General features: G+C 50.8%; 1 protein-coding gene across 4 annotated transcripts in view; it reads right to left on the bottom strand.

The window, feature by feature from the left end:
- The window catches only part of TMEM62 (transmembrane protein 62), a 66,334-nt gene that overhangs the window by 40,510 nt on the left and 9,760 nt on the right, over nucleotides 1–16,064 (bottom strand). For all 4 annotated transcript variants that reach the window (XM_044272005.1, XM_044272006.1, XM_044272004.1 and 1 more), the window contains 7 exons: nucleotides 11,903–12,025; nucleotides 11,648–11,803; nucleotides 3,411–3,570; nucleotides 2,379–2,492; nucleotides 1,413–1,497; nucleotides 706–810; nucleotides 453–571 (listed from right to left, as the gene is read on the bottom strand). In XM_044272005.1, the coding sequence (XP_044127940.1) occupies nucleotides 453–571; nucleotides 706–810; nucleotides 1,413–1,497; nucleotides 2,379–2,492; nucleotides 3,411–3,570; nucleotides 11,648–11,803; nucleotides 11,903–12,025 (862 nt within the window). The remainder of the gene's footprint in view (nucleotides 1–452; nucleotides 572–705; nucleotides 811–1,412; nucleotides 1,498–2,378; nucleotides 2,493–3,410; nucleotides 3,571–11,647; nucleotides 11,804–11,902; nucleotides 12,026–16,064) is intronic.

The following is a 16,064-nucleotide window of genomic DNA, read 5'->3' as shown; positions in this document are numbered from 1 at the left end:
GGCCCACTGTTCCTTTAAAAATGCATGCGACTAATGGAGCACAGTCTATGTCAGTCCGATAGAAGTGAATGTACTGGCGGACCAACATGCGCACTACTGCTGCATTCAGAGAGGAGACTTCTGGACCCTTTCCCTTTCTTGGGATCGCTGTGGGTCCGACAGTCAGACCCCTTGTGATCAACTATTTATCACCCATCATGTGGATAAAAGATAAATACTTTTCACGGAAAAAAACCCTTTAAGTAGCAGTTCTGTATACTAGAGGTGCTTCTGCTACAGTGTGTGCAAATGAACTGATAATCCAATTCTATATGTGCACACACAAAGTGGAGGAAAATTCTAGAAACGAGGACAAGCAATGAATAATAATAATTAGATTCATTCATTAAATGATTTTCTATGTGTATTGCTAATAAATGCTTGTATGAAGGACGTGCTATCTCATCACAAACCTGTGTTATTCCAACCATATACGTCAGGCTTCCTTGTAAGAAATGGCCTCCAACAACCACTCCAAATGCAAAGCACGCTCCGACATGGCCATCAATTATTTCTCCAATGAACCAGGGTCCTGAAAGTTAATGATAAAGTGTTATCTCCACAACACAACACATAGAGAAAGCATCTGATTATGGAGACAATTATTATGTTTTAAAAAGTATCACTATAATAAAGTGCTACTTATATATGATAGGTTCTACCCACCTACTGCTGTGTAGAGGTTGAGCACTAAGATGGTGTAGAAGAAAGTATTGCATTTACATAGTACATGCACGGAGAAGGAGGCCAGTGTGAAGCATCCAGGGGGGCCTAAACAAAAAAAAAAAAAAAGATGAAATATTGATACGATTTTAAATGTCAGGGAGCAGATCTCCGCAACTCAGAAAGCAGATCTGGGAGTATAATATGCTGTTTTAGTAACTACATGCATTTCCTGTGCACTAACAATTCTGGAGCATCTATTCTTATAACTCTATACTATGCCACTATTTTCTTATTCCTACTAGAAGTTTATGTAGAAAATGTGAGCAGTCCGCAGTTAAGGTCCAAGCTGGGTGTTACCCGCTGGGAGGATGTCCCTGCAGAGTCTGACAATAGCGGCGCCGCTTGGATGATGTCAGACTGCACCGGGACACCCCCCAACTGGTAACACCCAGCATGAAATGAGTCTGTGCGAGGGTCTCTCCATTTCAATAGATGACACAAATTTTAGCAGATGATAAGTTGAACCAACTTGAGGTTCAGAGATGGGAATTGCAAGCAGCCTGTGCTCTCCTGCGCAGCACAAGGAGTATGGTGCATGGACCAACTTTATTTTTGCTCTGTGGCCCCTTCTTCCCTATAAAAGACCCTAAATCCGTGGATGAAGGCACTAAAGATGAGTGCTAGACAATAAATGACCCGGTACGTACCCCTAAGAACGGTTCGCCTTTTGATCCGGAAAACAATCAGTAAAATGAGCTGACTCAGTACGATCAGAATGAACAGGACCTGTGACTGGGGAAGAGAAAGCACAATGATATTACCAGCATCTTCAGAATGCTTCATATACAAGACATGTGTGACCAAAGTGAAGCACCTACAATAATCCAGCTTATGTTATCAGACATAATAAAAGGACCACCATTAGCTTCCATGCAAGCACTTTGGGGGGGAAATTTATCATAGACCAGTCTTTCACGCTGGTCTAGGATCTCCCCTGTGCTGCCAGAACATGCGCAGACCTTCTTGAGCAGCGGCGCTCATTTCTGACCAGACGATCCGTTCAATTCAGGGGGGGGTTTACAACATAGTACTGGGCTCCTGTTCCCGTGATCAGTGGAGGCCCCAGCGGTAGCACCCCCCAACGATCCGATAGTTATCCCCTATTCACAGGTTATAGCCGGCATCCAAAAATATGATGTGAACAGAGATGACCTGGGGTGTCCATGCATTACACAAACAGATTACTGATTTCAATTGGAACTGTGTAAGACCCCCAATCAAAAAAAATGTTGTTGTTTTTTAGTACTGTTTTAGTTTTATGGCACCATAGAGTTCCATTGTATTAAAAACAAACAAAAAAAAAAGTATAATTTTTTTTAACATTGTAAAAAAAAGTATACTTTTTTTTTTTACCGGACTGTGCAGTATACAAGAACGCGGTGTGCTGCATTTTTGGATCCTTTTTTTTGGTAACGTATACTCAAAACGTAGGCATAAAACCTGATGTGACCCCAGCCGAACACGTGTGAACATTTTTTTTCAGGTAAAAAACAAACAAAAAACTGCCACTGCTTCAATGTGGGTCAGGGAGCAGGAAAGACAGGACACAGTCCTAGAGATACACATATGAAGTACGGTGGTGACTTTGTGTAAATGAAGCACATGTAACTTACCAAAACATAGTGATCCATAAGAAGAATTAGAGATGGAAAAATGCTAAAGCTGACGGCAGCATCATCTTCTAAGCTGAACAAGTGGCTTCTAGATAGACTTCTTTCTGCTGCATCCTGTCAAGGATAACAACATGAATGGTAGATTAAAGTAAAAAAATAAAAATAAAGTTGAAAAAATAGAATGGCAGAGGAGAGATAAATTCAATACGAAAGCAATCTTCTGTGGATAGGTATCTAAAGTCATTGCCTATATCACTGGGGTGGGACATACTGAGACTCATCAAGGTGAATGTATTTCAGGGGAGTTCCTGAGATCGACTGTTATTAATGTGAAACTGCAAAGTAAATGTTTTTCTTCAACTTTAATAGCTAGAAAAACAAACTATCAAAGGGGTTTTCCGGGAGTACAATATTGATGTCCTATCCATAGGGGTCCAACTCCCGGCACCTCGCCAATCAGCTGTTTGAAGAAGCCGCAGCACTCTATCGAGCACTGTCGCCTCTTCCTTGGCCAGTGACTTCACCTTCAGTGGTCGCGTGGCCTATGTGCAGCTCAGTCCCATTCATATGCCTGGCATGCAATACCAACAATGTTCAGTGCTGTGCTTGGTATCCTAGGAGGAGGCCACGGTGCCCGTTGGACAGCCTCTTCAAACTGGGAGTCGGACCCCCACCAATCGGATAAAGATGACCCATCCTGAGGATAGGCCATTAATATTATAGTCCCTGAGAACCCTTTTGAAGCAATTGGTATTTATGGTTTGTTTCCTGGAGGCCTCTTTGCTCCTCTAGGAGTTAGGAGCCAAACTGGATGTGGTTCTTGGCTTTAGCTAATAAAGTGGATTCAAGAAATGTCACCCGCTCCCCATTAGATCCTCACGGTTTTATAGACAATACTGAAAGAGGTTTTATATTGAGTAGGATTTTTCCTGTAAAGACCATTATACTGTAGTTTTAGATATTTAGTACCAACATCAGAATATGTCAGAGTTGGAGTTCCACTGCATTCGCAGGCGCCGCAATTCTTTTTACCTCAACTTTGACTTTGATCTCATGGAGCCCAGTCTTATATTTTTCAGCCATCCATTCTAAAACATATAATGGACCAGATGAGTGCGCAGCCTCCCCTACTTCATTTCCATCTATAAACACCTTTACTGAAGTGATCGGGTCCGGAGAAAATACCAGGATTCTTAAGAACAAAAAAAACAAACCGTAATTATTAGGGGAATATTGCTTCAGTCTACAAGCTGTTTAAACAATGGGGGCAGTGTATTTCATGTAATATACTATGCAATGTAACACATTTTAATATTTTATTTTAGTATGAAAAACATTTCCAAAATATGCTTTTATGCAACATCATAAGAAAAGATCTAAATGTATAAAAAAAAAAAACCACACAATTCCTCCCTTTATATCCTTGTTTCCTATGATCGCATAATCGTCCTACAGAAATCCAAACAATGAGAAATATATAAAGACTTTTATATGGGTTTCTTCAAACAGTGCAGTGTGTACAGGTGAAACGTGGTAAATAAAAGGGTTTTACCTATAGAATGAGCCATCCCACATTGCTCTGTATGTGATAGAGGACTAGGGCCGCTAAGTATATTGCTAGAATATGCCACCAATGTCAGATAGTTGGAGGTGCCAAAGGTAGGACCCACACCTATCTCCAGAACAGGACCCCCAAAGTAAGCAGTGAGCAGCCATACATGCGCAGCTGCCCCGCATTCTGTTCTATGGGACTCCCGAAAATAGCCAAGCACTGACACAGCTATCTCTGGCATTCCCACAGAAGTGAATGGAGCACTAACTGCGCTTGCACGGTGCGATCTCTATTCATTTCTATGAGCCTTTAGAACTCCCATAGAAGTGAATGAAGAGCACGCTGTGCATGCCTGGTGCACTCTCGTTCCCTTTCAGTTCTGTGCTGGAGATAGCTGTGGGTCTCGGAGTGGGACCTACATCTATCTGACTTTGATGGCATATCCTAGCTCATAGATCAGCAATCTTCGGCACTCCAGCTGCTGTGAAATTACAACTCCCAGCATGCACACTTACTCGACTGTTCTCACAACTCCCATAGAAGTGTAGTTTCAGAACATCTGGAGTGCCGGAGTAGTATGATTTACCCACAAAACAAACCTTATGGCCACTATAATCGGCTGTGCAGGGCCGTATCAGTACAGTCTGCTTGGGCTGATCCAAATCGAAAGGATCAAGAGGAAATTAACATTTGTGTTCTGATTTTAGAAGACTGTTGTGGGAACATGAAGAAAAGTCTCTAGAAGTCAGGGTCAGGCCAAGCAGAATGTGAGCAACTTCTTCTCCCGTCTACTTTTATTAATAATTTCTAGATTTAGTGTTCAAGGTATAAATAGCTGTACTGCGCTAACTGCAGGCTTGCTAAAAATGTCTGTGCTGAGACGTGCCGACAGCGGGGCAGCCAATCCCATTATTTTCTGAGAACCAGGAAGGATCTGTGAATGTGATATGATGTAAAACCTCTTGTGTACAATATGGAGCACGGATTAGGGTCAGAAGCGCGCTGACCCTACATGGATTGCTTGTCAAAATTGGTCAGAAAACCGAGATTTTGTAAAACTCACCTGTAAAATCTGTTTCTCGCTTGATTCATTGGGGGACACAGGACCATGGGTATAGCTGCTTGCTGCCACTAGGAGGCGACACTAGGCTGAAAACTGTTAGCTCCTCCCCCGCCAGCTATACCCCCTCCGGCCAGGAGAGAGCCTTCAGTTTGTGCAAAAGCAGGAGAAGCAGAAGGATATAACCACATCAACCAACTCCACGGTCAACGGACCCAAACGGGGTGGGTGCTGTGTCCCCCAATGAATCAAGCGAGAAACAGATTTTACAGCCGAGTTTCACAAAATCTCGTTTTCTCGCTTATATCATTGGGGGACACAGACCATGGGATGTCCTAAAGCAGTCCCTGGGGAGGGAATACAAAACAGAGAGAAGAAGGTAGAGAACCTCGTGACATCCATCACACTGCGGCCTGCAAGAACAGGCGGCCCAGAGCGGCGTCCGCACAAGCGAGAGTGTGAACCCTGTAAAACTTCATAAAAGTGTGGAGGGAAGACCAGGTCGCGGCTTTACACAACTGAGCCACCGACGCCCGGTGGAAGTGAGCCCAGGAGGACCCATGTGCCCTGGTAGAGTGGGCCGTGATCCCCGGAGGGGGCTCCCTGTCCCGAACGCGGTAACATTCCAAAATAGTGGAGCGAATCCACCGGGAGATCATCACCTTTGAAGCTACCAAACCCTTCCTAGAACCCTCCGGAAGGATGAACAAGGCGCCCATGCGCCGAAAGGGAGCAACGGCCGAAAGGTAAATCTGCAGAGCCCGCACCACATCTAGACGGTGTAACACCTCTCTCGGATGGAAGGGCCCAGGGCAAATGGACGGCAGGACAATGTCCTCATTGAGGTGAAAAGCCGACACTACCTTGGGCAAAAAAAAAGGGACCGGACGGAGGACCGCCTTGTCCTGATGAAAGACTAGGAATGGTTCACGGCATGACAGAGCTGCCAACTCTGAAACCCTTCGTATGGATGTGATGGCCACCAGGAAGGCCACTTTCCAGGACAGCAGGCGGAGGGAAGTCTCCCGCAAGGGTTCGAAAGGAGAAGCTTGCAGAACCCCCAACACCAAGTTGAGATCCCACGGATGAAGCGGGGGACGGTAAGGCGGCGCAGAGTGCGCAACGCCCTGAAGGAAGGTCCTAACAGGACCCAGTCCCGCCAAGGATCGCTGAAAGAAAATGGAAAGGGAAGACACCTGGCCCTTCAAGGAGCTGAGCGCCATGCCCAATTCCAGTCCGGACTGAAGGAAGGCCAAAACGACCAGCAGGGAGAAGGATCTGGGAGATAGGCCCTGCTCCTCACAGAAACGAAGGAAGGACTTCCAGGTTCTATAATCGATCCTGGAAGAGGTAGGTTTTCTGGCCCACTTCGGAAAAACCCTGCTGCTTCAAAAGGAAGGTTTCAAGAGCCACGCTGTCAAACGTAGAGTATTTAAACTCGGGTGGAAGAGGGGCCCTTGCGACAGAAGATCGGGTCTGAGAGGGAGCGGGTACTGAGCGTCCCCTAGGAGGAGGACAAGATCCGAATACCATGCCCGGCGCGGCCAGTCCGGAGCGATCAGCAGGGTCTGAACGCCCTACCACTTGATCCTGCGGAGGATCCGAGGCAGGAGGGACAACGGTGGAAAGACAGAGGAATGTGAACCCGTCCCACGGCTCCACGAGCGCGTCCACTGCGCAAGCTGCGGGATCCCTTGCGCGGGCGAAGTAGCACGGAAGCTTGTGATTGAGGCCGGAGGCCATCAGATCCACGTCCGGCCGTCCCCAGCGATGACAGAGAGCGTTGAATACTTCCGGATGGAGAGACAATTCCCACGGGTCTATCGTCGTCCGGCTCAGGAAATCTGCCGTCCAATTGACACCGCCGACAGGGCCGGAACATGGGCCTCCGCCCACCTGAGGATCTTCGCCGCCTCCGACAAGACGTTCGAGCTGCGAGTACCCCCCTGATGGTTGACATACGCCACCACTGTGGCATTGTCCGACTGGACTCGGACATGAAGGCCCCGCAGGAGGGGAGACCAATGGCGCAGTGAGAGGAAAATTGCACGAAGCTCCAAGACATTGATGGATAGTCTGGACTCCGACGGAGACCTTACGCCCTGGGCAGTCCGAGTGCCTAAGACTCCTCCCCAACCCTGAAGACTGGCGTCGGTCGTAATGACCGTCCATCTGATCGGAAGAAAAGACTTCCCCATCTCCAGGTGAGTTGGGGAGAGCCACCAATGGAGGTCCGACCGAACCTGTTGAGGAAGGGAAAACAGACGATCCAAGGACTCCTGGGACTTGTCCCAGGTCGAGAGGATCGCTCGCTGAAAAGATCGGGTGTGAAATTGAGTGAATGGCACCATAAGGCCCAACACCCGCATACAAGTCCGGATAGAGACTGCGCGCTGCCGAAGCAACAGGAGCACTGCGCTGCGAAGGTCCTTCACCTTGTCCGCTGGAAGACGCACCCGAGCTGCCCCGGAGTCAGAATCATACTGAGGAACCGAATCCGAGTGGACGGGACCAGGGAGGATTTCCGAAGGTTCACTATCCACCCAAAGCGGACGAGGGTGTCCAAGATGATCTGCAGACTCTCCTCGCACTGCCGGAACGACGCCGCTTTAATGAGAATGTCATCTAGGTACGGAATCAAGGTGATGCCTCTGAAGCGAAGAAGGCCTATAAGCGGAGCGATCACCTTGGTAAACACCCTCGGCGCAGTCGCCAGACCAAATGGCAGGGCGACGAACTGGTAGTGGTCCGAGTGGGGATGGCTTGCCAGAGGAAGAGCGCTGAGGCTGCACTCGGGAACGCCAGGCGGGCTGTGGCTTGAATGAAGGCTTCCGCCGTTGCTCCTGGGTGGGCTGCCTTGCGGTCGAGGGAGCTGCCGGGCGGGTGCCCGTGAAGCGGCGAAAGGACAGATGAGGCGCGGAAGAACGCTTGGGTTTGGGCTGCAGAAGATGGGTGCTTTTGCCATCCGTGGCCTCAGAAATGATTTCGTCAAGTTTGGGCCCAAAAAGACGAGAACCAGCAAAAGGAAGGGAGAGAAGGGAACGCTGGGAAGAAGAATCGGCCTGCCAGGTCTTTAGCCAGAGTTCCCGCCAAATGGAGACGGCAAAGGTGGAGGACCGTGCGACCATGGAGCCCGCGTCCAGAGCCAGAGCCGCCTCTCAAAGGTACTTCCCCGCCTGGCATATCTGGGCCGCCAGAGCCTGGAGTTCTGTGCGGGAAAGGTCTGAGTCTAAATCCTGATGTAAGCGCAGGGCCTATTCAGAAACCGCCTTAGCCACCCACGCTGAAGCGAAAATGGGACGGAGTGCCAAACCGGTGGCAGAAAAAAACCGACTTCGCCAGCGATTCGACCCGCCGGTCCACCGGGGCCTGCAGAGAGGAGCCGTCCGCAACCGGAATAGTGGTATTCTTGGCCAGGCGAGCCACTGGCGGGTCCACCTTTGGAGGGGGAAGACCACTTACCCACCCAATCCGGGGGGGGGGGGGGGGAACTGATAAAGAAGATCCAGCCGCTTGGGGGAATCAGGAAACGTTAACCTGGCTGTTCCCACGCTTTAGCAGAGAGAATGGAAAAGACGTCATGTACCGGGAATGACTTGGGAGCCTGCTTGTTACGCAGGAAAGAAACTCCCTGGTGACTGGAAGAGGGTCCCTCCTCTTGAAGTTAAAAGGTGTCCCGGATTGCAGAGACCAGACTGTCCACTAAGGCGGCCATCTGGGACAAGCGGTCCGGATCCAGATCCAATTCGGCGAGTTCTCCTCCGGACGAAGGGTCCACAACCAACGAGGACACCCTGGACAGCGAACTGGGGGAGGAGGAGAAGGCGATGCATCCGAGGAGGAGAGGCGTTCCTGCCTGAGACGCTTGCTGGGGTGTCTGCTCCTGGATGGTGCGCCCTGGGAGAGAGCAGGTTGTGCAGGCGATGACGTCTCCACCAAGCGACCCATTAAGGGAAGGGTGGATTGGGAGATCTTAGATAGGTCAGTCACCGCCCGGGACAGGGATTTGGCCCATTCCTGTTCCATACTTGCAGCAGAAGGGTGCACGTCAGTTGACTGCGACTGAGGCGGCATGCTCTGGGTGGCCTGGCATGAGGCACAGAGGGGGTCGCCTGACCCCTAGGAAACTTCACATTGCATGAAGTGCAGGCATAATGGGTAGCCCTACCAAGGACCTGGGGCGCGGGATCCGCTGGGTCCGACATGACCTGAGCCAGGGGCCAGAGAGGGCACAGAGGAGGGGAGTAGCGCTGGTCCTACCAGAGTGGAGCAGTTTAACCCTTGCTGGAACGTGTCCCCAGGGGCAGGATGCGGCGATCTGCGGCGAGAGATGTTCCTCTCAGGCTGGAAATGTGCACACGGGCGATGTACTTCCGGCTGGAGCAGGCAGGAAGGGAAGCGCAGCGAGAAAATTAGGCTCCGTCCCCTCCAGGCGCCCGGCGGAAGAACAGACCGACGGTGCGAAGCTCCGCCCCCCTGCTGCTGTGCTGGCGGGATCCGGAGGAGAAGGGGTCCTGGCCAAGGCATGCATGAACAGGAGAGGTCTCCCAGGGCCAGAACAAGAGGGGGAGGGCAGCAGCAAGCGCAGCGCTGCCGCCCACGATCGCTGAGGCCGAAGAGAAGCCGCCGCATAGGATCACTCTCGCTGTCCAGTGTAACGACACCTGATTAACTCCCCTGCAGCGTTAGAGTGTCCAGCCCTCCTGGTCCACTTTGTCATTTGTGGGGGGCAGAGCGGTGGAATAAGAGTCACCGGTCAGCCCCCCCCGGGATGCAGAGCTCTTAGTAGCCCTGGACCTCCAACCTAAAAGAGAAAATAAAAATAAAATAAGAATAACAGCCACCCTGAAAAGCAGGGGGTCTGCCTCCTGCGACACTAAGCTAAAAACTGAAGGCTCTCTCCTGGCCGGAGGGGGTATAGCTGGCAGGGGAGGAACTAACAGTTTTCAGCCTAGTGGCAGCAAGCAGCTATACCCATGGTCTGTGTCCCCCAATGATATAAGCGAGAAAAGCAGTTCATCTATGGCCACCATAAGCATCTGTTCACACAAATACTTGTGTTTTAATGGATCAAAGAGGAAACCCCATCAACCATATACTAATGTAAGACAGCACAGGATATGTGGCAAGTAATTCATACTTAAAGAGAGTCTTTCACCTAAAATGACCATTATACACCACAAACATCATGATATCCATTACATTCCCCATATTATAATCTTACCTTTCATATTGCTGTCCGTCGCCTATTCTCTCTTAAAAACGCTTTTAATCCATATGCTAATTAGGTTCTGAAGGTGCCCAGGGGCGGCGTTTATGCGGCCGGTGCCCAGGCTCCACGGCGCTGTTCAAATCAAACCCCTCCCCTTTCACCCCTCTGGCCCGCCCTCGGTTCTTGAGATACCATCCTCCAGTCAATGACAGATCCGGCGCCTGCGTCTGCGCACTCCATTACCCACTAGGGCAGAGGCAGCAGAGCGTTTAATGCGCATGCGCCGGCCCGTACATCCCGATATTTTGGCAGTTTACTTCCGCCGGCTAGATCGGGCCGGCGCATGCGGATTAAACGCTCTGCTGCCTCTGCCCTAGTGGGTAATGGAGTGCGCAGGCGCCGGATCTGTCATTGACTGGAGGATGGTATCTCAAGAACCGAGGGCGGGCCAGAGGGGTGAAAGGGGAGGGGTTTGATTTGAACAGCGCCGTGGAGCCTGGGCAGCGGCCGCATAAACGCCGCCCCTGGGCACCTTCAGAACCTAATTAGCATATGGATTAAAAGCGTTTTTAAGAGAGAATAGGCGACTGACAGCAATATGAAAGGTAAGATTATAATATGGGGAATGTAATGGATATCATGATGTTTGTGGTGTATAATGGTCATTTTAGGTGAAAGACTCTCTTTAAAGACTTTGCATTTCTATACAGAAGTATTTTTTTCATTACTTGAATGCATATATATATATATATATATATATATATATATATATATATATATATACACACACACCTTGATGGCATATCCACAGGATGTGGGAGTTCTGCTAAAATAATCGTCTGCTAAATGCTAATGCTAAAATAAATGCGTAAACACGTGGCTATTTTCAGAGGTTGCGCAGAAGTAAATGGAGAAAGCTGTGCATCCACGGCCACGCAATATGGGGCCCCATTCTGTAGTTAGGAGCGGGTTTCCAGGGGTAGGACCTGCACGTATTGGATATTTACGGCACATCCTGTGGATATGGCATAAATGTCCAGATGAGACAATCCCTTTAATTAGGCAACTTTACAAACTGGATTCATTACAAAACTCCTATGATTTTGTGTCTACAGTTCCTACACGGATCTATGTCCATCCGCAACTACAAACCACCTTGTGTGGCATCACCCTGCAGTCATACTCCTCTACATTTTAGGGGACAGATGCAAAGGGGTATAAGTGCGGGATCAGACTACAGGCGATTTGTTTGTGGTCTGTTACCATAGAGACACATAGGTTTGCATAGGAGATGTAAACACAAAACCACTGTAGAAGACATTGCTTCATTTTTCACTGGCTGCAAAGGACTTCACCATTGATCTGCCTTCTCCTGGACCTGATCACGTTATTATCTGTACACACCGACAGCCTTCTTGACCTACAAACTATTTTCATGGAAATACCTGATATGTGTTGAGTGGAGGATCCGTCGTAAAGGCTCCTCTGCAGGATTTGTGTAAAGCGCAGATTTCGGATTGGTGATAAGGATGGCGGGCCATTTGTCATACTGCAGGTCCACGAAGCTGAACAGGTCGTGATCAAAGGCAAAGATGCGATATCTGGAAAGAAAAGGGTAACGATGTGAGATCTAGCATCCTGTATACATGCAGAAAATAGACCCATACTTGATTTATTGAATAGTCCATAGTAAGTTTTACCTTCGGTTATCCTTCCAATCTCCCAACTCCAGCTCTAAGGTCCCTTGTTGATGCTGGGAGTGCAGGACCGGGGCTAAGCCTCCTAGTGTGTGCAGGTGACCACACATGTACGCCACAGCTGAACTGTGGACAAGAACCCAAGGTTAGCCTGCAGCATGTCCAGAAGTGATACAGATTATGCCTGGCTTCATAATGAGCGGCCATAAAATGTTACTTAAGTATACGCTTTCAGATAATGACCACTTCCCACAGCTTAGAGATCTACTACATATTGTGTGTTGTCCTCTGCCCGTACGACCACCACAGATATGAAATAATATGCAGATATCAAGCAGCAGTAGACCAGCGGATGTAGAATATGGTCAGTATGTACAATGTTTGCATATTGACTGGTCATCAGTACCCAACACTCATGAGCAAAGATGATAGGTCTCCCAACTTTACAGACACAACCGTGCTTGGTCTAGAAAACAGCATCAAACCGCTGCTCCTGACTCGAACGGACTGCATCATAGGTTTTTATGCTACAGTCAGTTCCTATCTGATCGCGGATTTAATGTACTGTGCTCACATCATCAGGCGAGTACAGTATAATAGACCGGCCATCAGATAGGTGATGTTCTGTATACTGCTGCAGCCACCCACTGGCCTCAGCAGTCACGTGCTGGATCCCCCATCACTTTGGTAAAATAAAAAAAATAAAAAATACTTAGACAATCCCTTTAATTATACTTTTCAAAATCGCGTTTTACCCTATATCCTTATATTCTCTAGAAGAAAAGGAGATTTTTGTATAACTTACCAGTTAAATCTCTTTCTCGCTCTTCCTTGGGGGACACAGACCTTGGGTATAGCTCAGCTCCCTAGGAGGCGTGACACTAAGTAAAACTGTTAAGCCCCTCCTCCATCAGCTATACCCTCAGCCTGGAGATAGAGGCTACCAGTTGCGTGTCCAAGTAGTGAAAGGATAACAACCAATAACGGAAACAACCAGCCAGCAACCCAACGGGGCGCCAAACCATAACCCTGTAACCAAACACAGAAGGGTGGGTGCTGTGTCCCCCAAGGAAGAGCGAGAAAGAGATTTAACTGGTAAGTTATACAAAAATCTCCTTTTCTCGCCCATTTTCCTTGGGGGACACAGACCTTGGGACGTTCAAGAGCAGTCCAAGAAGGGAGGGACCACAAACCCAAGGCGGAACACCACCAGAGCATCAGGAAACCGCTGCCTGCAAAACCAGGCGGCCCAAAGCAGCATCCGCTGATGCATGCGTATGCACTCTATAGAACTTTGTGAAAGTGTGCAGAGAGGACCAAGTGGCTGCTTTGCACAACTGTTCAGCCGAGGCCCGATGCCTCTGCGCCCAGGAAGCTCCGACTGCTCTGGTGGAATGAGCAGTGACGCCGAAAGGCAGAGCTCTGCCCTTGGCTCGATAAGCCTCAGACACCGCCAGTTTAATGAAACGGGCAATAGCCACCTTGGAGACCGCCAAACCCTTGCGCGAACCCTCCGGAACCACAAACAGGGAGTCAGTGCGCCGAAAGGATCCGGTGACCTCCAAGTAAATCTTCAACGCCCGGACCACATCCAGACGGTGCAGTTCCCGTTCTCTGGGGTGGGAAGGAGAGGGACAGAGCGACGGAAGGACGATGTCCTCATTGATGTGAAAGGCGGAGACCACCTTTGGCAGGAAGGTCGGGACAGGCCGAAGCACAACCTTATCCTGGTGGAAGATCAGGAAAGGTTCGGAGCAAGAAAGAGCCGCTAACTCAGACACCCGTCGGAGAGACGTGATGGCCACAAGAAAGATGACCTTGCAGGACAGAAGGCGAAGGGAGACCTCCCGTAAAGGCTCGAAGGGGGCTGATTGGAGCGCCGAGAGCACCACATTCAGGTCCCAGGAAGGAACTGGAGGGCGGTACGGCGGAACAGAGTGAGCCACCCCTTGTAAGAAGGTCTTAATTGGCCCTAAAGGGGCCAGGGGACGCTGGAGAAGAATAGACAGCGCCGAAATCTGACCCTTCAGAGAACTGAGGCTCAGCCCCAGGTCCAGACCCGACTGGAGGAAGGACAGGATTGTGGGAAGAGAAAACCGGAGAGGTGGGATGCTCCGGGACTCACAGAACCCCAGATAGGACCTCCAAACCCGATAGTAGATCCTAGAGGATACGGGCTTACGAGCACGGATCATGGTGCGGACTACGTCCGCGGAGAAACCCCGTCGCGTTAAGACGGCGGTCTCAATAGCCACGCCGTCAAACGTAGCGAGCCTAAATGCTCGTGGAAGATCGGTCCCTGAGAGAGAAGGTCTTCCCTGGAGGGCAGTGGCCACGGTGCGTCTGCCAACAGCAACATTAGGTCGGCGTACCAAGACCGGCGGGGCCAATCCGGGGCGATTAGAATCGCGGGGACGCCCTCTGCCGCGATCCTCCGAAGAACCCGTGGCAGGAGGGGAAAAGGAGGAAAGACGTACAGAAGGGAGAATTCGCGCCACGGAAGGACGAGCGCGTCGGCGCCGTATGCCTTCGGGTCCCGTGCCCTGGCCAGGTATAGGGGGACCTTGTGGTTGAATTTGGAGGCCATGAGGTCCACGTCGGGGCGACCCCAGCGAAGACAAAGGGCTTCGAACACCTCTGGGTGCAGGGACCATTCTCCCGGGTCGATGGTGGACCGGCTGAGGAAATCCGCCGCCCAGTTGTCCACCCCCGGGATGTAAATCGCAGATAAGGCCGGCACGTGCGTCTCCGCCCAGAGGAGAATGAGGGTCACCTCTTGCATCGCTGCGAGTGCCTCCCTGATGGTTTATGTATGCCACAGCCGTGGCATTGTCCGATTGGATCCGAACAGGGTGGCCCCTCAGCAGATGGGTCCAGTGTCTGAGGGACAGAAGAATCGCCCTCAGTTCCAGAATATTGATTGGAAGTCTGGACTCCGATAGAGACCAAACGCCCTGGACGGACCGGGGAGGGAAAACCCCCCCCCACCCCCGTAAGCTGGCATCGGTGGTAATCACCAGCCAGTTCAGTGGAAGGAAGGACTTCCCCCTTAGAGGGATATGCAACCACCAGCCGAGGGAAGCCCGAGCCAGGGGAGGCAGAAGAAAGGTCCTGTCCAGACTCCTCTGTGATTTGTCCCAGGCCGACAGAATTGCCCTCTGAAAGGTGCGGGATCGGAATTGTGCGAACGGCACCGCTTCGAAACAGGCAACCATCTTTCCCAACAACCGCATGCTGGATCTGAGGGAAGGGCGGTGATGACGGAGGAGACTGCGAACCGACCCGCGAAGGGCCAGACGCTTGTCCGACGGAAGGCGGACCTCCGCCAACTCTGTATCCAGGAGCATCCCCAGGAAGATCAGCCGTCTGGAGGGGGTAAGGGAAGACTTGGGGTGGTTGATAATCCAACCGAACCGCGTCAGGGTCTCCAGAGTGAGTTCCACACTGCCGGATGCCTGAGAGAAGGAGGGTGCCTTGACCAGGATGTCGTCCAAGTATGGGAGAAGAAAAACACTTCTTGAACGCAGAAGGGCCAAGACAGGGGCCAGGACTTTGGTGAACACTCGAGGAGCCGTCGCCAGACCAAAGGGAAGGGCGACGAATTGGAAGTGATCGTCCCCCACCGCGAAGCGCAGGAAGCGGTGATGGAGCAACCGGAACGTGGAGGTATGCATCCTGAATGTCGATTGAGGCCATGAAATCCCCTCTTTCCAGGGAGGCCACTGCGGACCTGAGAGACTCCATCCGGAATCTCTGCAGTCGGAGAAAACGGTTCAGGCGTTTTAGGTCCAAGATCGGTCGCACTGAGCCTTCCTTCTTGGGAACCACAAAGAGGTTCGAGTAGAACCCCCTGAACCTTTCCGTCTGAGGCACGGGGGCGACGACACCCTTGTCCATCAGAGAGTGAATGGCCGCGAAGAAGGCGGCCGCTCGTACGGGATCCCGCGGAGGACGGGATCGGAAGAAACGGTCTGGCGGAATGGACGCAAATTCGATTTTGTATCCGCAAGATACAATCTCGAGCGCCCATGCGTCTGAGATGTGGGCCCGCCATACGTTCCTGAATAGGAGAAGGCGGCCCCCCCCACCCGGGTGGGTGGGGGCGCACCTTCAGGCAGAGGGCTGCTGGCCTGTGGGAGCCCGTGCAGGCTGGGACTTGCGCCAG

Source organism: Bufo gargarizans, chromosome 11 (genome assembly GCF_014858855.1).
Source record: "Bufo gargarizans isolate SCDJY-AF-19 chromosome 11, ASM1485885v1, whole genome shotgun sequence".
NCBI classification, from domain to species: domain Eukaryota; kingdom Metazoa; phylum Chordata; class Amphibia; order Anura; family Bufonidae; genus Bufo; species Bufo gargarizans.
This window is presented reverse-complemented; position numbering and strand designations above follow the sequence as displayed.